The sequence below is a fragment of the Gadus chalcogrammus genome, chromosome 1, assembly GCF_026213295.1.
Source record: "Gadus chalcogrammus isolate NIFS_2021 chromosome 1, NIFS_Gcha_1.0, whole genome shotgun sequence".
Taxonomy (NCBI): Eukaryota; Metazoa; Chordata; class Actinopteri; order Gadiformes; family Gadidae; genus Gadus; species Gadus chalcogrammus.
In genome coordinates this window covers 20,002,786-20,029,049 of record NC_079412.1, presented here as the reverse complement: position 1 = coordinate 20,029,049, position 26,264 = coordinate 20,002,786, and the positions used below count along the sequence as shown (strand labels likewise).

General features: G+C 42.5%; 4 protein-coding genes across 4 annotated transcripts; all 4 read left to right on the top strand.

The window, feature by feature from the left end:
• Positions 1–900: 900 nt before the first annotated feature.
• On the top strand, positions 901–1,531 carry LOC130386130 (uncharacterized). Its single transcript, XM_056594911.1, has 2 exons — positions 901–1,311; positions 1,440–1,531. Exons 1-2 carry the CDS (start codon positions 1,015–1,017, stop codon positions 1,467–1,469), a joined length of 327 nt encoding a protein of 108 aa, XP_056450886.1. The 5' UTR covers positions 901–1,014; the 3' UTR covers positions 1,470–1,531.
• A 4,344-nt stretch (positions 1,532–5,875) lies between these two features.
• LOC130386108 (CD209 antigen-like protein E) lies at positions 5,876–7,791 on the top strand. The gene has a single exon (XM_056594890.1). The coding sequence runs from the start codon at positions 6,221–6,223 to the stop codon at positions 7,019–7,021; it is 801 nt and encodes a 266-aa protein (XP_056450865.1). The 5' UTR covers positions 5,876–6,220; the 3' UTR covers positions 7,022–7,791.
• A 5,711-nt stretch (positions 7,792–13,502) lies between these two features.
• LOC130386119 (ladderlectin-like) lies at positions 13,503–15,500 on the top strand. The gene has a single exon (XM_056594900.1). The coding sequence runs from the start codon at positions 13,638–13,640 to the stop codon at positions 14,409–14,411; it is 774 nt and encodes a 257-aa protein (XP_056450875.1). The 5' UTR covers positions 13,503–13,637; the 3' UTR covers positions 14,412–15,500.
• Positions 15,501–18,977: 3,477 nt separating this feature from the next.
• On the top strand, positions 18,978–24,155 carry LOC130381151 (CD209 antigen-like protein E). The gene is given in 3 exon segments (XM_056588646.1): positions 18,978–19,014; positions 19,116–19,186; positions 20,995–24,155. Coding segments are annotated over 3 exon segments (969 nt in total). The 3' UTR covers positions 21,856–24,155.
• Positions 24,156–26,264: the final 2,109 nt, after the last annotated feature.

The following is a 26,264-nucleotide window of genomic DNA, read 5'->3' as shown; positions in this document are numbered from 1 at the left end:
TCACGACGCATTTGCCGCGACCGGAACCGATAAGCGGAATCGTTAAGGAGGCTTGCTAACGATTCCAAGGAATCGGTTGACTCGGAACCGGTTCTGAACAAGAACCGGTTCTCGATTCCCATCCCTACATGCAGACCATGAGATTCAACGTGTGTCAAGTGTGTGTGTGTGTGTGTGTGTGTGTGTGTGTGTGTGTGTGTGTGTGTGTGTGTGTGTGTGTGTGTGTGTGTGTGTGTGTGTGTGTAGAGTGAATCTGTGGACTGTAGCGCTACCGTAGACACGCCTCCTGAAGGCTGATTGGTTGTCTACAGCTCAGGTAGGGAAGGCAGGCTTCACAGACAGCATCCAGGTCAGCCTCACCTGAAACAGGTGTTCTGTTATCTGCCCACCAGATGCCAGAACAGCTTTGAACAATCACAGATGGACCAAGTTGCAAAATCTGAAGTAGGCCCTCCTAGGTGTCCTATCAGGGCTGTGGTGGTGCTTCTGGGCCTGCTGTCTGTTGTCCTGCTGGCTGGACTGCTTGGGTTTGCAGTAAAATTCAAGACTAACGTGAGGAAGACCATCAAAAGATTTTTAAATTGCTTTTGGACTGAAGGCTTCTGTTGCCACTCCACAGTTTCTTCAATAATATCTCACTCTAAACAAATTGTCTATTGAACCCACAAATAATATTATCTAACATTGAATATTACATTTAAATTTTTATTTTAGCATTGGACTATAACAAAGATATGTATTTCAAACATGTCTTCATGTACATTTTGATTGCTTTAAAGTAAGAAGAATAATTGCAACATTACGGAAATTACCCTGAGTGAGGCTGCAGTCGTACCACTGACACACAGTCTCTATAAGCAGAAGTGGAAAGTACCATGTGGTTAAATACTTCCTGTTGGGTCAAAGTTGCTCTTAAGACTTTGACATGCTGTCATACAAAACGCACAGAAGGGCCAAGCACTCATAGGGGTAAGAGGATAAGATCAACTCTCTGAAAACCCTTTAGACCAGAACATGGTTGAGGGGATTCACCCCCGACCCAACATGATGACGGAGGTCAGGACCACACGAGGAGAGGGAGAGGAGAGGATAGTGGACATCTTGGTTTGTCCTGAGAGCCTCAGAGATCAACAGCAGGACTCTGTGGGGACAGAGGAGTCCTCCAAGTCTCTGGGAACAGGAAGAAGTCAGCGGCCGGACGCTGTGAGCCCTCCTTGGTGTCCTATCAGGGCTGTGGTGGTGCTTCTGGGCCTGCTGTCTGTTGTCCTGCTGGCTAGACTGATTGGGTTGGCAGTGCAACACAAGAAGACTGTAAGCATGGACAGAGACATGGAGCAACTTCTCCTAACGCTGAAGAATTTGACGGAACAGAGAGACGCATTGCTTTGTAAACAGGACTGTCCAGGTGGTTGGAATAACTTTGGTTGTAAATGTTACAGGACTACCAACACGTGGCTATCCTGGAATAAGAGCAGGGAGTTCTGTGTTTCCCACGGAGCAGATCTGGTGGTGGTGGACAGTAAAGAGGAGATGGACTTCATTAGCACGTGGCACAGGGGGTACTTCTGGTTCGGAGCGACAGATCCGGCCGGTGAAGGGATGTGGAGATGGGTTGATGGTACCGTCCTGTCACTGGATGACCCCTCCTGGAGCTCCTGAGATGCACTGGTCACTGCAGGAGATGTACAACGTTGTACATAGATGCTGTTCTTGTTACTACTTGTAAAAAAATGTCAATGTTTCCACAGTTGCTCTTGGTCCTTGAGGCTAAGGTTAGGAGGTAAAGAGTCAGACAGTCATTATCTGGTCTTCAGCTGCTGTAAACCACACTAGTTCTCTATCTAGGGCTGCCTTTGTCCCCTCAACGGTGTGAAGATCACCCTTCAGAAAATGTAACTGTCGTTCATAACAGATGTGTTAAAAGCAGATAATGTAAACTTTATTCATTTTTATATCGAATTAACTTAGTTTTTTGCTTCTTTTTTGGGGTAAAATCCACCAAAAAAAATGTATCATCTTTTGAACGTTGTCCCCACTCTTAACCCAGATCACTGTCAAATCATTAATACATTTTATTTAAAACAATAATTTGAAATCCTCTTATCCTTTTTATTCACCTAAAATGGAAATTTTTTTAATAGATAAATAATGTATAATATAATATATAATAAATAATAAAATGATTGTTGAAAACATTTCTTTGTCCCTATTTTGTACATGTACCTCTTCACTCTGCTATTTTGTTTCACACTCTTTGGGTTCCTTCATCGGATAAGAGCTGTGATTGGCTGCAAGGTGTTCCTTAAAAGGAGATGACATGAATACTTCCCTTTTTGTTTGTCCTTCAGAAAAGGAAATGGACATTTAAAACTGATGTGTTTAAAGTGGGTGTGAAAAAACACAGGCACTCTGTGAGAAAAAAAAGATGAGAAACTCGTCTCAAAAACACTATCCACAATAGTCAAGACTATGGAACCACGTACCGAGTCCGTGATTGTACGGTGTCTGGTGAGGGCCCACATGTGCATGGCGAGAGTAGGACACCTCGCGGTCGCTGCAGCTCGGCCAACATGGCAGTTTGCCCTGAACTGTTCATGTATATATTTTAATCATTGGTTCCAAACATTGTATAAAGTCTCACACAAAACAAATTGTATATTGAACCCGAATTTGAAATCATCTAACCTTTTATATTAACTTTAAAGATATATTTTAGCATAGGGCAATGCCAAAAATGTGTATTCAACCTGGTCTGCATGTATATTTTGATTGCTTTAAAGTAAGTAGAATAATCTGTTAATTGCTGATATGACCCTAAGTGATGCTGCAGTCGGACCACTGACACACAGTGTGTCTATAAGCAGAAGTGGAAAGTAACATCTGGTCAAAGACTTCCTGTTTGAACGAAGTAGTTGTCAAGACTTTAGACCATAATATGTCTGAGGCGATTCACCCAGGACCCAACATGATGACGAGGTCAGGAACACAGGAGGAGGGGGAGAGGAGAGGATAGTGGACATCTTACGAGAGCCTCAGAGATCAACAGCAGCACTCTGCGGGGACAGAGGAGTCCTCCCAGTCTCTGAGAACAGGAAGAAGTCAGCGGCCGGACACTGTGAGCCCTCCTTGGTGTCCTATCAGGGCTGTGGTGGTGCTTCTGGGCCTGCTGTCTGTTGTCCTGCTGGCTGGACTGCTGGGGCTGGCAGTGAAGTACAAGACCGTCATGGAGAAGACTGTAAGCATGGACAGCGACATGAAGCAACTGCTCCAAAAGCTGAAGAATATAACAGAACAGAGAGACTCACTGCTTTGTCAACAAGACTGTCCAAAAGGTTGGGATAGGTTTGGTCGTAAATGTTACAAGATTTCCAATGAGTGGCTAACCTGGAATAATTCCTCAGCAGGTACAACTCTTACTTCTGGATCGGAGCGACAGATGGGGCAACTGAAGGGATTTGGAGATGGGTTGATGGGACCGTCCTGTCACTGGATAACCCCTCCTGGATCAGAGGGGGACCTCAAGCTGGTGTGGACAAGAACTGCCTAAAGTTAGCGAGGGTCTTGGGGAAGAATCAAGATAAATGGGCATCTGAGAGCTGTGACGAACAGAATAGGGTTCTTTGTCAAAATAAAATAATAAAAATGATTGTTGAAAACATTTCTTTGTGCCTATTTTGTACATGTTTCATGCTCTTTGGGTTCCTTCATTGGATAAGTGCTGTGATTGGCTGCAAGGTGTTCATTAAAAGGAGATGACATGAATACTTCCTTTTTTGTTTGTCCCCAAAATGGTGTGAAGATCACCCTTCAGAAAAGGAAATGGACATTTATATCTGATGTCTTTAAAGTGAGCGTGAAAAAACACAAGAACTCTGTGAGAAAAAAATTATGAGAAACTCGTCTCAAAAACACTATTCACAATAGTCACGACTATGGAACCACGTACCGAGTCCGTGATTGTATGGTGTCTGTCTGGTGAGGGCCCAATGTGCGAGGCGAGAGTAGGACACCTCGGATTAGCTGCAGCTCGGCCAACATGGCAGTTTGCCCTGAACTGTTCATGTATATATTTTAATCATTGGTTCCAAACATTATATAATATCTCACACAAAACAAATTGTATATTGAACCCTAATTTTTAATGTTCCAACCTTCTATATTAACTTTAAAGATTTATTTTAGCATAGGCCAATGGCAAAAATATGTATTCAAAAAAGGTCTTGATGTATATTTTGATCGCTTTGAGGTAAGTTGAATAAGCTGTTCATTGCTGATATGACCCTAAGTGATGCAGCAAAAGTACCACTGACACACAGTGTCTCTATAAGCAGAAGTGGAAAGTAACATCTGGTCAAAGACTTCCTGTTTGATCGAAGTAGGTGTTAAAACTTTAGACCAGAATAAGGCTGAGGCGATTCACCCAGGACCCAACATGATGACGAAGTCAGGACCACACAAGGAGAGGGAGAGGAGAGGATAGTGGACATCTTGGTTTGTCCTGAGAGCCTCGGAGATCAACAGCAGGACTCTGTGGGGACAGAGGAGCCCTCCAAGTCTCTGGGAACAGGAAGAAGTCAGCAGCCGGACGCTGTGAGCCCTACCAAGTGTCAGATCTGGGCAGTGGTGGTGCTTCTGGGCCTGTTGTCTGTGGTAATGCTGGCTAGACTGATTGGGTTGGCAGTGCAACACAAGAAGACTGTGATCATGGACAGAGACATGGAGCAACTTCTCCTAACGCTGAAGAATTTGACGGAACAGAGAGACGCACTGCGTTGTAAACAGGAATGTCCAGATGGTTGGAAGAAGTTTGGTTGTAAATGTTACAAGACTTCCGACACGTATCAATCCTGGAATAAGAGCAGGGAGTTCTGTGTTTCCCACGGAGCAGATCTGGTGGTTGTGGACAGTAAAGAGGAGATGGACTTCATTAGCAAGTTGTACTGGTACTTCTGGCTCGGAGCGACAGATGAGGCCGGTGAAGGGACGTGGAGATGGGTTGATGGGACCGTCCTGTTACTGGATGACCCCTTCTGGAGTTCTCAAGGTGGTGAGGGCAAGAACTGCTTAGGGAAGGTCTGGGAGCAGAACCAATATAAATGGGAAGATAGGAGCTGCGAGGAAACGAACAGGGCATTTTGTGAACATAATTTAATGAAATGATTGTTGAAAACATTTCTTTGTGAGTATTTTTTACATCTTAATGCCAACAGATGTTTGCGTTTTTTTCAAAAAGTTTTGGGTTCCTCAAATCTATAAGAGCTGTGATAGGCTTTAAGGTCTTCCTTAAAAGGAGATGGCATGAATACCTCACTGGTCACTGCAGGAGCTGTACATAGATGCTGCTCTTTTTTTTCCAATGTTCCACAGTTGCCCTTGCTGTTAGAGGCTGAGGGTAAAGAGTCATGACAGTCATTTGCTGGTTTTCAATTGCCGCAAACCACACTAGTTCCCTATCTAGGGCTGCCTTTGTCCCTTTAACGGTGTGAATATCACCCTTCAAAAGATGTAATAGGATCTTTATAACGAATGTGTGGTAGACGTAAAATGATTTTTTTCTTTTATGTTGAATTGTATCTTGACTTTGCTACCATTTAGTGTGATCAATGTAAAACACTTGTATATTAATTCTCTACGGTGTTCAGAGGGAACAGTAGACTTGTGTCCTGTTGTCTGAATAGGCTTGTAGGTCTGCACTTGGACTGTTTTAGCAGCTCAACATTGAACTGATCTTTGATTTGCTTTTTGACTCAAGGTTTCTTTTGACAATCCACTATTTCTTCAGCTTCCATCCTTTAATTTGCAGTGTTTGCCCTGAAATTTTCCTTTAATATTATTTAATCATTGGTACCAAACATAAAATATTATCTCACTCGAAACAAATTGTATATTAAACCCACATTTTAAATCATCCAACCTTTTATGTAAATTGTATTAAGATATCTATTTCAAACATGTCTTTTATGTACATATTGATCACTTTGAAGTAAGTAGATTAATCTGAACATTACTGAAATGACCTTAAGTGATGCTGCAGACGTACCACTGACACACAGTCTCTATAAGCAGATGTGGAAAGTAACATGTGGTTAAAGACTTCCTGTTTGATCAAAGCTGCTCTTAAAGACTTTGACATGCTGTCATACAATACACACAGAAGGGCCAAGCACTCATAGGGGTAAGAGGATAAGATAAACTCTCTGAAAACTCTTTAGACCAGAATATGGCTGAGGTGATTTACGCAACGCCCAACATGATGACGAAGGCCAGGAATACACAAGGAGAGAGAGAGGAGAGGATAGTGGACATCTACGCTAGCCTGGAGAGCCTCAGAGATCCACACCGGGACTCTGTGGGGACAGAGGAGTCCTCCAAGTCTCTGGGAACAGGAAGAAGTCAGCGGCCGGACGCTGTGAGCCCTCCTTGGTGTCCTATCAGGGCTGTGGTGGTGCTTCTGGGCCTGCTGTCTGTTGTCCTGCTGGCTGGACTGTTGGGGTTGGCAGTGAAATACAAGACCGACATGGAGAAGACTGTAATGGAGAAGACTGTAAGCATGGACAGAGAAATGGAGCAACTTCTCCTAACGCTGAAGAATTTGACGGAACAGAGAGACGCACTGCTCTGTAAACAGGAATGTCCAGATGGTTGGATAAAGTTTGGTTGTAAATTTTACAAGGCTTCCGACACGTATCAATCCTGGAATAACAGCAGGGAGTTCTGTGTTTCCCACGGAGCAGATCTGGTGGTTGTGGACAGTAAAGAGGAGATGGACTTCATTAGCAGGTCGTACAACGTGTACTTCTGGTTCGGAGCGACAGATGCGGCCGGTGAAGGGACGTGGAGATGGGTTGATGGGACCGTCCTGTCACTGGATGACCCCTCCTGGAGCGGAGGGGGACCTCAAGGTGGTGGGGACAAGAACTGCTTAAGGAGGGCCTGGGAGCAGAACCAATATAAATGGACAGATGAGAGCTGTGAATCCACAAGCTTTGTGGGGCTTTGTGAACAAAATTTAATGAAATGAATTATTTTGGCCTTCTCTGTACACGTGCCTCTTCACTTGATGCCAACATACATCGGCTTCTTTGTTTCATACATGTTTGGTTCCTTTATTCGATAAGAGCTGTGATTGGCTGCATGTTGTTCATTTAAAGCAGATGAGATGCACTGGTTACTGCAGGAGATGTACAACGTTGTACATAGTTGCTGTTCTTGTTACTACTTGTAAAAAAATGTCAATGTTTCCACAGTTGCTTTTGGTCCTATAGGCTGAGGTTAGGAGGTAAAGAGTCACACAGTCATTAACTGGTCTTCAGCTGCTGTAAACCACACTCGTTCGTTCTAGGGCTGCCTTTGTCCCCTCAACGATGTGAAGATCACCCTTGAAATGTCAAGGGTGAAATGTCATTCATAACAGATGTGTTAAAAGCAGATGTTGTAAACTATATTCATTTTTACATTGAATTAGCCTAGTTTCTTGCTTCTTTTTCGGGTAAAATCCATCACGAAAAATGTTGTACGATCTTTTGAATGTTGTCCCCACTCTTAACCCAGTTCACTATCCTTTTTATTCACCTAAAATGGCAATATTTTAAGGTGCTGCGTTTGTTCTCTTCAAACAGAAACAAGTTCCTCCTCATTTCAAAGTAAATTAGGATATCAGTGTATAACCATGGTAACACATCATTGATATCCAGATATCAACGATGTGATACCGGATCACAAACAATGTTGGAGCGACAAAGACTCTTTCTTCATGTTCACATTTTCATCTGTATTGCAATAAACTACATTGTGTCCTTGAGCAAGTGTCTTCATGTTATCTTGTTAAGTCAGCTCCAACATGTGGCTATCAAATGGAGGAAACAAATTACGGAACAAAATAACCACTTCCTGAGAGGGATGAAAAAGAAGACGATTTTTGTAGAGTGACGTAAACAAATGTCCGTGTTTGACTGACATAAGGTCCATGGACCTCAGAGCCCTCAGGTCCGTTGTAAAGTCCATTGGTTCTGCTCACAGACACCCGTCATCTTGAGGCCCTTCTCCTCATCCTCTCACTCTGTTATTTATGTCATTTGGTTTCCATTCTCCATCTGTTCACCACATGTCCTGGTCCTTATCCCCGCACTCACAGATCCTGCCACTTCCATCTGCAATCACTTCCTTCCCCTCACCTGAGCTTCCTCTTCAGTCCAACACCTGCATTTCATTCCCCCATCAGTCTCTCCCTGTATGACCAGTTCACTTCCTTTGCTCCCTTGTCGGTTTGTTGTATTCGTCATGCCCTTTCTCCTTGTTGTACTCTTGTACTTAGTATCTGATATGCCAGTTCATGTAACTGGCATATCAGAGACTTGTGGGTCTTGGGGAAGAATCAAGATAAATGGGCATCTGAGAGCTGTGACGAACAGAACAGGTTTCTTTGTGAAAAAAAAAAATATATTGTTGAAAACATTTCTTTGTGCCTATTTTGTACATGTACCTCTTCTCTCTGCTATTTTGTTTGGGTTCCTTCATTGGATAAGAGCTGTCATTGGCTGCAAGGTGTTCCTTAAAAGGAGATGACATGAATACTTCCCTTTTTGTTTGTCCCCTCAATGGTGTGAAGATCACCCTTCAGAAAAGGAAATGGATATTTATAACGGATGTGTTTAAAGTGAGCGTGAAAAAACACAAGCACTCTGTGAGAAAAAAAAAGATGAGAAACTCGTCTCAAAAACACCATTCACAATAGTCACGACTATGGAACCACGTACCGAGTCCGTGATTGTACGGTGTCTGGTGAGGACCCCACTGTGCGTGGCGAGAGTAGGACACCTCGCGGTCGCTGCAGCTCTGCCGCTTGGCAGTTTGCCCTGAACTGTTCATGTTTATATTTTAATCATTGGTTCCAAACATTGTGTAATATCTCACACGAAACCAAAATATTAAACCCTAATTTTTAATCTTCTAACCTTCTATATTTAACTTTAACTTTAAACATTTATTTTCACATAGGCATATGGCAAAAATGTGTATTCAAAAGAGGTCTTCATGTATATTTTGATAGCTTTGAAGTAAGTTGAACAAGCTGTTCATTGCTGATTTGACCCTAAGTGATGCAGCAAAAGTACCAATGACGCACAGTGTCTCTATAAGCAGAAGTGGAAAGTAACATCTGGTCAAATACTTCCTGTTTGATCACAGTAGGTGTTAAGACTTTAAAAATGGACGGAAAGGCCAACCACTCGTAGGAGTAGGATGATAAGATAAACTCTGTGAAACACTAGACCAGAATATGGCTGAGTTGATTCACACCAGAAAAATAAAAATGAAAAAGGACGTCTGGAATACAAATTGAGAGGAGTGAGAGAGGAGAGGACAGAGGACATCTTGGTTTGTCCCGAGAGCCTAAGAGATCAACAGCAGGACTATGTGGGGACAGAGGTGTCCTCCAAGTCTCTGAGAATAGGAACACTGGCCATAAACTTTGATTCCTACCGATCTGGCCAGTGATGTTACTTCTGTGCCACTACCTTCAGAAAATGAAAGACATTTATAAATCATGCATTTTTTATATTGGAATGTATCTTGACTTTGGTACCATGTAACCATCCCTCCAGGACCTGCACAGCTCCAGGGCTCTGAGGCGGGCAGGCAGGAATATGGCCGACCCCTCCCATCCAGGTCACAGTCTATTTGGAACTCTACCCTCTGGCAGGAGGCTGCGGTCCATCAGGACCAAAACCTCCCGCCACTTGAACAGTTTCTTCCCCTGTTCAGTTGGGTTCCTTAACAGGTCCCAGGATCACCACCCCCACTGACTGACACTGACTCTGGCACTCATACCCATGGCCAATTTGTAAATTCTTATACACTTTTAAGTATCTTTTACTTTGTTTTTTACTTTATTCTATTTTATCCTATTTTTAATTGATCACTTATGTCCCTGCTTGTTTATATTGTGTTATATATATATATATATATATATCACTGTTTGTTTATTGTTATTGTCTCCATGTATGCACCTTATTCACCAAGCCAAATTCCTGGTTGGTGTAAAACCCTTCTTGGCAATTAAATCCTTCCTGATTCTGATTCTGATGTAGTGTGATCACTTTAAATTTTCTACTTATTCTACTGTGTACAGATAAAACAGTAGACTTGTGTCTTGGTGTGTGAATAGGCTTGTAGGGCTGCACTCTTTTGTTTGACTTTTTGACTGTTTTAGCGGCTCCAGGAGACTGATTTTAAAAGCTGTACAAGTCTGACCCCTAGTGGTCAAACAAGACTTCCCTTCAGAAATGCGAGATGCTCAGCTTTGCGTAACTAAAGGAATACTTTTGAAGGTACACACATGCAGGTGCACTTATTCAGAGTAAATTACGTTGAATTTGAGAATTCTTTTATTTTTTCCAAAGGGTCAAAATATATTGATGAACATTAAAAAAATAAAAAAAGTAAATATACTACGGCTATAATCCTATGATCCGTAAATCAAGTGTCTATTCTCCGTAGTGAATTTGGTCCTTTTTTCTAAAGTTCTTCAGCAATATGTTTTGTTCATATTTTATTATTTGGATTTCGTTTGGAGTGGTCTGTTTGAACTGATACATATTTTACTATTGGGACTGATGAATAAAAAAATTATGTTTCCGATCAAGCAATGTTTCATCCGCAACAATTCTTACTCCAGTATTTGCTGGGGTAAGAAAATTCTTTTGCATTTTCACGAAAAATGTAAAACAGCTTTTGAATATATGTTCCATGTTTATTAACAATCTTAAAACATTCAGATGTTAGTTTTTAATTGACTGTTTGTTCTCTTCAGACAGAGGAAAAAGTTCTGCTATTGACTGCATTCTTCAGTAAATTAGGAGACTTTGTGGTATTGTAACACATCATTGATATCCAGGTATCTGATCACTACATTGTGTGTCGAGGTCACATGCTGTAATCTGTTGACTGCTGATTGGTTGATTGATCAGCTACCCATTTGCTGGAAAACTGCAATCTGGCAACAGTGGTCCCGCTAGACTCCACAGCCCAAGTGAAGGTAGAGAACCCCGTTTTTCTGTGTGTGTGTGTGTGTGTGTGTGTGTGTGTGTGTGTGTGTGTGTGTGTGTGTGTGTGTGTGTGTGTGTGTGTGTGTGTGTGTGTGTGTGTGTGGAGATAGAATCTGTGAAGAATGAATCTGTGTGGAGTGAATCTGTTGACTTTAGCGCTGCTACCTTAGACACGCCTCCTGAAGGCTGATTGGTTGTCTACAGCTCAGGTAGGGAAGGCAGGCATCACAGACAGCATCCAGGTCAGCCTCACCTGAAACACAGAGCAATAAAGACGTGTGTATTAATATTTTTGTGTACATGGGGGCGGGGCTAGTCTAGTAGGTAAGGTGTCCAAAGGGTCCGGGTTCGATCCCAGAGGTCCTCTGCTTCTCTCTCCAGGATGATGTACCGTAAGTCTTGTTTGACCACTTGGGGGCAGACTTGTATAGTTGTTATTTGAAGACACAAGTGTTATTTGTTAAACATTTGAACGAAGTTTAACAGATAGAAATTGACCAGTTCAAATGTAAGCTTATTAATAGTGGATTATTATAAATTATTTGATGTTGTAAAAGTTGTAGCGCACGATTCCAAGATAATATGAACTTTTAAAAATGAAAAGACTCAAGGTGAATGGAGTCTCTAGGTGAAAAACTGTGGAAGGAGAAGGGTCCCAAAACTTGAAGAGAATTAGAAAGGAAGAAAGAAAGACACGGCCTAAAAACAATAGTTGAGTGCTGTTTGCAGACCTAGCTTGATCTCCACCTCCAGCAGCACCAAGAGGAACTGTGGAAGATAAAACAACAGAATGACATTGATAAACAGATCCTGAAGTGAAGAATGTATGGATGTTATCTCCTTGAGTGTTGGCTCCTTCTTAACACAAGATGGAGTCAGGCCTGCTAGGCCCAGCTCCTCTCCTCAACCCTCCCCCAGCTCCAGAAGGGAATCAGGCCTGCTAGGCCCAGCTCCTCTCCTCAACCCTCCCCCAGCTCCAGAAGGGAGTCAGGCCTGGTAGGCCCAGCTCCTCTCCTCAACCCTCCACCAGCTCCAGAAGGGAGTCAGGCCTGCTAGGCCCAGCTCCTCTCCTCAACCCTCCCCCAGCTCCAGAAGGGAGTCAGGCCTGCTAGGCCCAGCTCATCGCCTCAGCCGGTGAGATCAATACATTTACATGATCTTCACTTTTCCATTCCCATCAATCTTTATGTAATGCATTGGTGTTGTACTATCTCATTATTATTGGTCACTTCATGGCTCTTTTCTTATAGGTTGCTCTTGTTTAAACATTGATATGCTGATATATACTTGCAGCCTTGTTACTTATGAAGCGCTGAACACATGATCAGTGAATTTAACTAATTACCCGCTGTGTCTTGGTGCTGGGGGCTCTGTGATTCAAATGAGACTGGACCTTTATCATTCTACATCAAATATACAAGCGTTGGCCGGGAAAAGAGTAGTCAGAATGATTGTGGTTGTTTGTCATCCCCTGCGGTTGCCTTGGTAACACTGCAGCTACCGCGACGGCTCATCCGGTTAGAAAGACTCCCTGGTTGGTAATAGTGGGTTTTGAGACCGACCACTCACAGGGGTAGAACGATCAGCACGCCGAGGCACCTTGTCAGATGGTGTCAGGATCCCAGTTGGGTTTCATGGATTCATGTTTCACACATCGTGCTCATTTAGCTTGAATCCAAAATGTATTGACCCTCACCTAATTTCTGTCTGAATTACTTTGCAAGACGAAGTGAATGACATGCAGACCATGAGATTCAACGTGTGTCAAGTGTGTGTGTGTGTGTGTGTGTGTGTGTGTGTGTGTGTGTGTGTGTGTGTGTGTAGAGTGAATCTGTGGACTGTAGCGCTACCGTAGACACGCCTCCTGAAGGCTGATTGGTTGTCTACAGCTCAGGTAGGGAAGGCAGGCTTCACAGACAGCATCCAGGTCAGCCTCACCTGAAACAGGTGTTCTGTTATCTGCCCACCAGATGCCAGAACAGCTTTGAACAATCACAGATGGACCAAGTTGCAAAATCTGAAGTAGGCCCTCCTAGGTATCCTATCAGGGCTGTGGTGGTGCTTCTGGGCCTGCTGTCTGTTGTCCTGCTGGCTGGACTGCTTGGGTTTGCAGTAAAATTCAAGACTAACGTGAGGAAGACCATCAAAAGATTTTTAAATTGCTTTTGGACTGAAGGCTTCTGTTGCCACTCCACAGTTTCTTCAATAATATCTCACTCTAAACAAATTGTCTATTGAACCCACAAATAATATTATCTAACATTGAATATTACATTTACATTTTTATTTTAGCATTGGACTATAACAAAGATATGTATTTCAAACATGTCTTCATGTACATTTTGATTGCTTTAAAGTAAGAAGAATAATTGCAACATTACGGAAATTACCCTGAGTGAGGCTGCAGTCGTACCACTGACACACAGTCTCTATAAGCAGAAGTGGAAAGTACCATGTGGTTAAATACTTCCTGTTGGGTCAAAGTTGCTCTTAAGACTTTGACATGCTGTCATACAAAACGCACAGAAGGGCCAAGCACTCATAGGGGTAAGAGGATAAGATCAACTCTCTGAAAACCCTTTAGACCAGAACATGGCTGAGGGGATTCACCCCCGACCCAACATGATGACGGAGGTCAGGACCACACGAGGAGAGGGAGAGGAGAGGATAGTGGACATCTTGGTTAGTCCTGAGAGCCTCAGAGATCAACAGCAGCACTCTGTGGGGACAGAGGAGTCCTCCAAGTCTCTGGGAACAGGAAGAAGTCAGCGGCCGGACGCTGTGAGCCCTCCTTGGTGTCCTATCAGGGCTGTGGTGGTGCTTCTGGGCCTGCTGTCTGTTGTCCTGCTGGCTAGACTGATTGGGTTGGTAGTGCAACACAAGAAGACTGTGAGCGAGGACAGAGACATGGAGCAACTTCTCCTAACGCTGAAGAATTTGACGGAACAGAGAGACGCACTGCGTTGTAAACAGGAATGTCCAGATGGTTGGAAGAAGTTTGGTTGTAAATGTTACAAGACTTCCGACACGTATCAATCCTGGAATAAGAGCAGGGAGTTCTGTGTTTCCCACGGAGCAGATCTGGTGGTTGTGGACAGTAAAGAGGAGATGGACTTCATTAGCAAGTTGTACTGGTACTTCTGGCTCGGAGCGACAGATGAGGCCGGTGAAGGGACGTGGAGATGGGTTGATGGGACCGTCCTGTCACTGGATGACCCCTCCTGGAGTAGAGGGGGACCTCAAGGTCGTGAGGGCAAGAACTGCTTAGGGAGGGCCGTGGAGCAGCAGAACCAATATAAATGGACAGATTTCAGCTGTGAATCCAGAAGCTATGTGGGGCTTTGTGAACAAAATTTAATTAAATGAATTATTTTGGCCTTCTCTGTACACGTGCCTCTTCACTTGATGCCAACATATATCGGCTGCTTTGTTTCATACATGTTTGGTTCCTTCATTCGATAAGAGCTGTGATTGGCTGCAAGTTGTTCATTTAAAGCAGATGAGATACACTGGTCACTGCAGGAGATGTACAACGTTGTACATAGATGCTGTTCTTGTTACTACTTGTAAAAAAATGTCAATGTTTCCACAGTTGCTCTTGGTCCTATAGGCTGAGGTTAGGAGGTAAAGAGTCAGACAGTCATTAACTGGTCTTCAGCTGCTGTAAACCACACTCGTTCGCTATCTAGGGCTGCCTTTGTCCCCTCAACGATGTGAAGATCACCCTTCAAAAAATTGAAATGTCATTCATAACAGATGTGTTAAAAGCAGATGTTGTAAACTATATTCATTTTTATATTGAATTAGCCTAGTTTTTTGCTTCTTTTTCGGGTAAAATCCATCACGAAAAATGTTGTACCATCTTTTGAATGTTGTCCCCACTCTTAACCCAGTTCACTCTCCTTTTTATTCACCTAAAATGGCAATATTTTAAGGTGCTGCGTTTGTTCTCTTCAAACAGAAACAAGTTCCTCCTCATTTCTAAGTAAATTAGGATATCAGTGTATAACCATGGTAACACATCATTGATATCCAGATATCAACTGTATTGCAATAAACTACATTGTGTCCTTGAGCAAGTGTCTTCATGTTATCTTGTTAAGTGTTGTCTCCTTCTTAACACTTTGCAGCCAGCTCCAACATGTGTCTATCAAATGGAGGAAACAAATTACGGAACAAAATAACCACATCCTGAGAGGGATGAAAAAGAAGACGATTTTTGTAGAGTGACGTAAACAAATGTCCGTGTTTGACTGACATAAGGTCCATGGACCTCAGAGCCCTCAGGTCCGTTGTAAAGTCCATTGGTTCTGCTCACAGACACCCGTCATCTTGAGGCCCTTCTCCTCATCCTCTCACTCTGTTATTTATGTCATTTGGTTTCCATTCTCCATCTGTTCACCACATGTCCTGGTCCTTATCCCCGCACTCACAGATCCTGCCACTTCCATCTGCAATCACTTCCTTCCCCTCACCTGAGCTTCCTCTTCAGTCCAACACCTGCATTTCATTCCCCCATCAGTCTCTCCCTGTATGACCAGTTCACTTCCTTTGCTCCCTTGTCGGTTTGTTGTATTCGTCATGCCCTTTCTCCTTGTTGTACTCTTGTACTTAATCTCTGATATGCCAGTTCATGTAACTGGCATATCAGAGACTTGTGGGTCTTGGGGAAGAATCAAGATAAATGGGCATCTGAGAGCTGTGACGAACAGAACAGGTTTCTTTGTGAAAAAAAAATATATATTGTTGAAAACATTTCTTTGTGCCTATTTTGTACATGTACCTCTTCTCTCTGCTATTTTGTTTGGGTTCCTTCATTGGATAAGAGCTGTCATTGGCTGCAAGGTGTTCCTTAAAAGGAGATGACATGAATACTTCCCTTTTTGTTTGTCCCCTCAATGGTGTGAAGATCACCCTTCAGAAAAGGAAATGGATATTTATAACGGATGTGTTTAAAGTGAGCGTGAAAAAACACAAGCACTCTGTGAGAAAAAAAAAGATGAGAAACTCGTCTCAAAAACACCATTCACAATAGTCACGACTATGGAACCACGTACCGAGTCCGTGATTGTACGGTGTCTGGTGAGGACCCCACTGTGCGTGGCGAGAGTAGGACACCTCGAGGTCGCTGCAGCTCTGCCGCTTGGCAGTTTGCCCTGAACTGTTCATGTTTATATTTTAATCATTGGTTCCAAACATTGTGTAATATCTCACACGAAACCAATTGTTTATTAAACACTAATTTTTAATCTTCTAACCTTCTATATTTAACTTTAACTTTAAACATTTATTTTCACATAGGCATATGGCAAAAATGTGTATTCAAAAGAGGTCTTCATGTATATTTTGATAGCTTTGAAGTAAGTTGAACAAGCTGTTCATTGCTGATTTGACCCTAAGTGATGCAGCAAAAGTACCAATGACGCAAAGTGTCTCTATAAGCAGAAGTGGAAAGTAACATCTGGTCAAATACTTCCTGTTTGATCACAGTAGGTGTTAAGACTTTAAAAATGGACGGAAAGGCCAACCACTCGTAGGAGTAGGATGATAAGATAAACTCTGTGAAACACTAGACCAGAATATGGCTGAGTTGATTCACACCAGAAAAATAAAAATGAAAAAGGACGTCTGGAATACAAATTGAGAGGAGTGAGAGAGAAGAGGACAGAGGACATCTTGGTTTGTCCCGAGAGCCTAAGAGATCAACAGCAGGACTATGTGGGGACAGAGGTGTCCTCCAAGTCTCTGAGAATAGGAACACTGGCCATAAACTTTGATTCCTACCGATCTGGCCAGTGATGTTACTTCTGTGCCACTACCTTCAGAAAATGAAAGACATTTATAAATCATGCATTTTTTATATTGGAATGTATCTTGACTTTGGTACCATGTAACCATCCCTCCAGGACCTGCACAGCTCCTGGGCTCTGAGGCGGGCAGGCAGGAATATGGCCGACCCCTCCCATCCAGGTCACAGTCTATTTGGAACTCTACCCTCTGGCAGGAGGCTGCGGTCCATCAGGACCAAAACCTCCCGCCACTTGAACAGTTTCTTCCCCTGTTCAGTTGGGTTCCTTAACAGGTCCCAGGATCACCACCCCCACTGACTGACACTGACTCTGGCACTCATACCCATCACCAATTTGTAAATTCTTATACACTTTTAAGTATCTTTTACTTTGTTTTTTACTTTATTCTATTTTATCCTATTTTTAATTGATCACTTATGTCCCTGCTTGTTTATATTGTGTTATATATATATATATATATTACTGTTTGTTCATTGTTATTGTCTCCATGTATGCACCTTATTCACCAAGCCAAATTCCTGGTTGGTGTAAAACCCTTCTTGGCAATTAAATCCTTCCTGATTCTGATTCTGATGTAGTGTGATCACTTTAGATTTTCTACTTATTCTACTGTGTTCAGATAAAACAGTAGACTTGCGTCTAGGTGTGTGAAATGGATCTGTAGGGCTGCACTCTTTTGTTTGACTTTTTGACTGTTTTAGCGGCTCCAGGAGACTGATTTTAAAAGCTGTACAAGTCTGACCCCTAGTGGTCAAACAATACTTCGCTTCAGAAATGCGAGATGCTCAGCTTTGCGTAACTAAAGGAATACTTTTGAAGGTACACACATGCATTCGCACTTATTCAGAGTAAATTACGTTGAATTTGAGAATTCTTTTATTTTTCCACAGGGTCAAAATATATTGATGAACATTAAAAAAATAAAAAAAGTAAATATACTACGGCTATAATCCTATGATCCGTAAATCAAGTGTCTATTCTCTGTAGTGAATTTGGTCCTTTTTTCTAAAGTTCTTCAGCAATATGTTTCGTTCATATTTTATTATTTGGATTTCGTTTGGAGTGGTCTGTTTGAACTGATACATATTTTACTATTGGGACTGATGAATAAAAAAATTATGTTTCCGATCAAGCAATGTTTCATCCGCAACAATTCTTACTCTAGTATTTGCTGGGGTAAGAAAATTCTTTTGCATTTTCACGAAAAATGTAAAACAGCTTTTGAATATATGTTCCATGTTTATTAACAATCTTAAAACATTCAGATGTTAGTTTTTAATTGACTGTTTGTTCTCTTCAGACAGAGGAAAAAGTTCTGCTATTGAACTCATTCCTCAGTAAATTAGGAGACTTTGTGGTATGGTAACACATCATTGATATCCAGGTATCTGATCACTACATTGTGTGTCGAGGTCACATGCTGTTATCTGTTGACTGCTGATTGGTTGATTGATCAGCTACCCATTTGCTGGAAAACTGCAATCTGGCAACAGTGGTCCCACTGGACTCCACAGCCCAAGTGAAGGTAGAGCACCGCTTGTGTGTGTGTGTGTGTGTGTGTGTGTGTGTGTGTGTGTGTGTGTGTGTGTGTGTGTGTGTGTGTGTGTGTGTGTGTGTGTGTGTGTGTGTGAAGAATGAATCTGTGTGGAGTAAATCTGTTGACTTTAGCGCTGCTACCTTAGACACGCCTCCTGAAGGCTGATTGGTTGTCTACAGCTCAGGTAGGGAAGGCAGGCATCACAGACAGCATCCAGGTCAGCCTCACCTGAAACACAGAACAATACAGACGTGTGTATTAATATTTTTGTGTACATGGGGGCGGGGCTAGTCTAGTAGGTAAGGTGTCCAAAGGGTCCGGGTTCGATCCCAGAGCTCCTCTGCTTCTCTCTCCAGGAAGATGTAAGTCTTGTTTGACCACATGGGGGCAGACTTGTATAGTTGTTATTTGAAGACACAAGTGTTATTTGTTAAACATTTGAACGAAGTTTAACAGATAGAAATTGACCAGTTGAAATGTAAGCTTATTAATAGTGGATTATTATAAATTATTTGATGTTGTAAAAGTTGTAGCGCACGATTCCAAGATAATATGAACTTTTAAAAATGAAAAGACTCAAGGTGAATGGAGTCTCTGGGTGAAAAACTGTGGAAGGAGAAGGGTCCCAAAACTTAAAGAGAATTAGAAAGGAAGAAAGAAAGAGACGGCCTAAAAACAATAGTTGAGTGCTGTTTGCAGACCTAGCTTGATCTCCACCTCCAGCAGCACCAAGAGGAACTGTGGAAGATAAAACAACAGAATGACATCGATAAACTGATCCTGAAGTGAAGAATGTATGGATGTTATCTCCTTGAGTGTTGGCTCCTTCTTAACACAAGATGGAGTCAGGCCTGCTAGGCCCAGCTCCTCTCCTCAACCCTCCCCCAGCTCCAGAAGGGAGTCAGGCCTGCTAGGCCCAGCTCCTCTCCTCAACCCTCCCCCAGCTCCAGAAGGGAGTCAGGCCTGCTAGGCCCAGCTCCTCTCCTCAACCAACCCCCAGCTCCAGGATGGAGTCAGGCCTGCTAGGCCCAGCTCCTCTCCTCAACCAACCCCCAGCTCCAGAAGGGAGTCAGGCCTGCTAGGCCCAGCTCATCGCCTCAGCCGGTGAGATCAATACATTTACATAATCTTCACTTTTCCATTCCCATCAATCTTTATGCAATGCATTGGTGTTGTACTATCTCATTATTATTGGTCACTTCATGGCTCTTTTCTTATAGGTTGCTCTTGTTTAAACATTGATATGCTGATATATACTTACAGCCCTGTTACTTATGACGCGCTGAACACATGATAAGTGATTTGAACCAATTACCTGCTGTGTCTTGGTGCTGGGGGGCTCTGTGGTTCAAATAAGTCCGGAGCTTTATTATTTTACATCAAATATACAAGCGTTGGCCGGGAAAAGAGTAGTCATAATGATTGTGGTTGTTTGTCATCCCCTGCGGTTGCCTTGGTAACACTGCAGCTACCGCGACGGCTCATCCGGTTAGAAAGACTTCCTGGTTGGTAATAGTGGGTTTTGAGACCAACCACTCACAGGGGACGATAAGATAAACGATGTGTCAGCAGCACGCCGAGGCACCTTGTCACCTGGTGTCAGGATCTCAGTTGGGTTTCATGGATTCATGTTTCACCCATCGTGCTCATTTAGCTTGAATCCAAAATGCATTGACCCTCACCTTATTTTTGTCGGAATTACTTTGCAAGACGAAGTGAATCACATGCAGACCATGAGATTCAATTTGTGTCAAGTGTGTGTGTGTGTGTGTGTGTGTGTGTGTGTGTGTGTGTGTGTGTGTGTGTGTGTGTGTGTGTGTGTGTGTGTAGAGTGATTCTGTGGACTCTAGCGCTGCTACCTTAGACACGCCTCCTGAAGGCTGATTGGTTGTCTACAGCTCAGGTAGGGAAGGCAGGCATCACAGACAGCATCCAGGTCAGCCTCACCTGAAACAGGTGTTCTGTTATCTGCCCACCAGATGCCGAAACAGCTTTGAACAATCACCAATGGACCAAGTTGCAAAATCTGAAGTAGGCCCTCCTAGGTGTCCTATCAGGGCTGTGGTGGTGCTTCTGGGACTGCTGTCTGTTGTCCTGCTGGCTGGACTGCTTGGGTTTGCAGTGAAATTCAAGACCGACGTGAGGAAGACCGACAAAAGATTTTTAAATTGCTTTTGGACTGAAGGCTTCTGTTGCCACTCCACAATTTCTTCAGCTTCCATCCTTTAAATTACAGTGTTTGCCCTGAACTTTCCCTTTACCATGTACCAAACATTCAATAATATCTCACTCGAAACAAATTGTCTATTAAACCCACAAATAATATTACCTAACATTGAATATTACATTTACATTTTTATTTTAGCATTAGACTATAACAAAGATATGTATTTCAAACACTTTTTTTTTTCATGTACATTTTGATTGCTTTAAAGTAAGAAGAATAATTGTAACATTACGGAAATGACCCTAAGTGATGCTGCAGTCGTACCACTGACACAGTCTCTATAAGCAGAAGTGGAAAGTACCATGTGGTTAAAGACTTCCTGTTGGGTCAAAGTTGCCCTTTAGACTTTGACCTGCTGTCATACAAAACCCACAGAAGGGCCAAGCACTCATAGGGGTAAGAGGAAACGATAAACTCTCTGAAAACCCTTTAGACCAGAACATGGCTGAGGCGATTTACGCAACGCCCAACATGATGACGAAGGCCAGGAATACACAAGGAGAGAGAGAGGAGAGGATAGTGGACATCTACGCTAGCCTGGAGAGCCTCAGAGATCCACACCAGGACTCTGTGGGGACAGGGGAGTCCTCCAAGTCTCTGAGAACAGGAAGAAGTCAGCGGGCGGACGCTGTGAGCCCTCCTTGGTGTCCTATCAGGGCTGTGGTGGTGCTTCTGGGCCTGCTGTCTGTTGTCCTGCTGGCTGGACTGCTGGGGTTGGCCGTTAAATACAAGACTGACATGGAGAAGACTGTAATGGAGAAGACTGTAAGCATGGACAGAGACATGGAGCAACTCTCCCTAACGCTGAAGAATTTGACGGAACAGAGAGACGCACTGCTTTGTAAACAGGAATGTCCAGGTGGTTGGAATAAGTTTGGTTGTAAATGTTACAAGACTTCCGACACGTATCAATCCTGGAATAAGAGCAGGGAGTTCTGCGTTTCCCACGGAGCAGATCTGGTGGTTGTGGACAGTAAAGAGGAGATGTACTTCATTAGCAAGTTGTACAGGTACTTCTGGTTCGGAGCGACAGATGAGGCCAGTGAAGGGTTGTGGAGATGGGTTGATGGGACCGTCCTGTCACTGGATGACCCCTTCTGGAGTGGAGGGAGACCTCAAGGTGGTGAGGGCAAGAACTGCTTAGGGAAGGTCTGGGAGCAGAACCAATATAAATGGGAAGATAGGAGCTGCGAGGAAACAAACAGGGCATTTTGTGAACATAATTTAATGAAATGATTGTTGAAAACATTTCTTTGTGAGTATTTTTTACATCATAATGCCAACAGATGTTTGCGTTTTTTTCAGAAAGTTTTGGGTTCCTCAAATCTATAAGAGCTGTGATAGGCTTTAAGGTGTTCCTTAAAAGGAGATGGCATGAATACTTCACTGGTCACTGCAGGAGCTGTACATAGATGCTGCTCTTGTTACTTTTTTATTTTTCAATGTTTCTGAGGTTAGGAGGTAAAGAGGTAAAGAGTCATGTCAAGTCAATGGCTGATATTCAGTTGCCGCAAACCACACTAGTTCCCTATCTAGGGCTGCCTTTGTCCCTTTAACGGTGCGGATATCACCCTACAAAAGAGGAAATAGGATCTTTATAACGAATGTGTGGTAGACGTAAAATGATTTATTTTTTATGTTGAATTGTATCTTGACTTTGCTACCATTTAGTGTGATCAATGTGAAACACTTGTATATTAATTCTCTATATGTTCTCCGGTGTTCAGAGGGAACAGTAGACTTGTGTCCTGGTGCCTTAATAGGCTTGTAGGTCTGCACTTGGACTGTTTTAGCAGCTCAACATTGAACTGATCTTTGATTTGCTTTTTGACTGAAGGTTTCTTTTGCCAATCCACTATTTCTTCAGCTTCCATTCTTTAAATTTCAGCGTTTCCCCTGACATTTTCCTTTCATATATTTTAATCATTGGTACCAAATATAAAATAATATCTCACTCGAAACAAATTGTATATTAAACCCACATTTGAAATCATCCAACCTTTTATCCTAATTTTATTTTACCTATGACATTGGCCTATGACAAAGATATCTATTACAAACATGTCTTTATGTACATTTTGATCACTTTGAAGTAAGTACAATAATCTGAACATTACTTAAATGACCCTAAGTGATGCTGCAGTCGTACCACTGACACAGTCTCTATAAGCAGAAGTGGAAAGTAACATGTGGTTAAAGACTTCCTGTTGGGTCAAAGTTGCTCCTAAGACTTTGACATGCTGTCATACAAAACCCACAGAAGGGCCAAGCACTCATAGGGGTAAGAGGAAACGATAAACTCTCTGAAAACCCTTTAGACCAGAACATGGCTGAGGCGATTCACCCCCGACCCAACATGATGACGGAGGTCAGGACCACACGAGGAGAGGGAGAGGAGAGGATAGTGGACATCTTGGTTTGCCCTGAGAGCCTCAGAGATCAACATCAGCACTCTGTGGGGACAGAGGAGTCCTCCAAGTCTCTGGGAACAGGAAGAAGTCAGCGGCCGGACGCTGTGAGCCCTACCAAGTGTCAGATCTGGGCAGTGATGGTGCTTCTGGGCCTGCTGTCTGTGGTAATGCTGGCTAGACTGATTGGGTTGGCAGTGCAACACAAGAAGACTGCAAGCATGGAAAGAGACATGGAGCAACTTCTCCTAACGCTGAAGAATTTGACGGAACAAAGAGACGCATTGCTTTGTAAACAGGACTGTCTAGATGGTTAGAAGAAGTTTGGTTGTAAATGTTACAAGACTTACGATACGTATCAATCCTGGAATAAGAGCAGGGAGTTCTGTGTTTCCCACGGAGCAGATCTGGTGGTTGTGGACAGTAAAGAGGAGATGGACTTCATTAGCACGTTGGGCTGGTACTCATGGCTCGGAGCGACAGATGCGGCCGGTGAAGGGATGTGGAGATGGGTTGATGGGACCGCCCTGTCACTGGATAACCCCTCCTGGAGTGGAGGGGGACCTGTTGGTGGTGAGGACAAGAACTGCTTGGTGAGGTTCAGGGAGCAGAACCAATATAAATGGGCAGATTGGAGCTACGACGAAATGAACAGGGCATTTTGTGAAAATAATTTAATGAAATGATTGTTAAAACATTTCATTGGGAGTATTTTTTACATCTGACAGATGTTTGCTGTTTTTTTCAAAACGTTTTGGGGTCCTCAATTCTATAAGAACTGTGATAGGCTTTAAGGTGTTCCTTAAAAGGGGATGACATGAATACCTCACTGGTCACTGCAGGAGCTGTACATAGATACTGCTCTTGTTACTTTTTTTTCAATGTTTCCACAGTTGCCTCAAGCACAGGTGCTTGAGGCTGAGGTTAGGAGGTAGAGAGTGATGACAGTCATTTGCTGGTTTTCAGTTGCCGCAAACCACACTAGTTCCCTATCTAGGGCTGCCTTTGTCCCTTTAACGGTGTGAATATCACCCTTGAAAAGATGAAATTGGATCTTTATAACAAATGTGTGGTAGACGTAAAATTATTGTTTTATTTTTTATGTTGAATTGTAACTTCCCTTTGGTACCATATAGTGTGATCAATATAATACACTTGGACTGTTTTAGCAGCTCAACATTGAACTGATTTTGGATTTGCGTTTTGACTGAAGGTTTCTTTTGACAATCCACCATTTCTTCAGCTGCATTCCTTTAAATTGCAGTGTTTGCCCTGAACATTTCCTTTTATATTTTTCAATCATTGGTACCAAACATTAAATAATATCTCCCTCGAAATAAATTGTATATTAAACCCAAATTTTAAATCATCTAGCCAGTATAATATTAACATGTCTTCATGTGCATTTTGATTGCTTTGAAGTAAGTAGAATAATCAGAACATTATTTTTTATTTTCACATATTCATCTTTATTGCAATAAATTACATTGTGTAGGCCTACTTGAGCAAGGGTCTTCATGTTGAACCCTCACGTAAACATGAACATGGATCTAACGGTGGCAATTACGATAACTGTCTCCGATTAGAGAGGGGCGTGGAGCAGAACCAATATGTATTTGACTCGATGGACATCATCAATCATCATCAACCTTATATTATTAGACTCAAGGTCCATTTAAAAACATACAATACAAGAAATGGACAACACACACATAAATAAGAATAAAAACATAACAACCAATTATAAAAGGCACTTATACCAATGCCTCCATAGGTATGACTGGTAGCGTACTGCGCTATAACTTGGGTTCGACAGCAGCATTATGACTTCATTCTTTGAGTTATTCAGACGACAGATAAATCTGTACATAAGGTTCCTCAATAAAGCTTGTAAGGTGTTAACTCCTGAGTTCACAAATAGCTCACTTGCACTACTCCACCTAGGTCTTTTAAGTAAGATCCTAAAACAATCGTTGTAAGCAACTTGTAGTCTGTGCATACTTGATTTTTTGAACTTACCCCATAAGGGGGCAGTATACAGGGGAGGGTTAATATGCTCTAAAGAGACATATTTTAACATGATCAGAACACATATGAAATTCTCTTGCCAACATATTGGCTTGGGCATATAATGTACGACACTGTCTTAAAATGTCGTCATCGTCAGACATTTTATCTGTTATAAAGTGCCCGAGGTACTTAACTTTATAACAAACACAAAGCTTTTCCCCAGAAAGATACAATTGTGGAAAGTGGAGGTCCTTATCTCCCTTCGCCCTACATATTAGCACACTGCTCTTATTTGAATCGTATTGCACATCATGTTTGACACCATATTCTGTACACACATTTAACAACTGCTGAAACCCAGCACTACTGGGGGAGAGAGAATGGCCAAATCATCCGCATACATTAAATGGTTAATCACCGTGTTACCAATCATACAGCCCGTTCTACAATCGTTCAGTTGGTCAGATAAATCGTTCATGTACAGATTGAAGAGGGCTGGTGACAGTAGCCCCCCTTGTCGAACTCCATTAGCAACACTGAAAGGACCAGAGACACTGCTACCCCATCTGACTTGCATACTCTGGTTTGCATACCAGTATTCTTATAATGCTAGCAGGTACACCCCTTTGATTTAATTTTGTGAACAGCTTCTGGTGTTTGACTCAATCAAAGGCCTTAGAGGCATCAATAACTCCAATTAAAACAGAGGAATGTTGCCCTCTATACATTTCTACTATTTCTTTCAAACTATAAATACACAACTCAGTGCCATGCTTTGGTTTGAAACCAAACTGATTGTCTCTGGTATTAATATACTTACCCAATCGATCTAAAAGAATACTTTGGAAATCACACTTGCCAGTGCGATTGGCCTATAATTGACCATGCTCCCAATCTTGCCTGCTTTGTTCTTAATGACAGGCACAAGAGTTACGGCCAACATAGAGTCGGGCAACAGCCCATGCGTCATAAAGCCAGTGAAACATATGGCAAGTAGAGCGGCCACTTTCGGGCTAGCAAACCCGAGGTGCTCTGCAGTGATCTGATCTGAGCCACTTGCTTTATTCACAGATAATTTTGTGATAGCTTCAAAAACCTCATGTGTTGTGATTCCTACTGCATCCCTATTGGAAATATTGCCAACTGTATAAGAGTCACTTTTTGCACAATTAAATAAAGCCGAGTAATTCTGCTTCCACAAATCAGCGATTTTATCAGCTCCAGAGA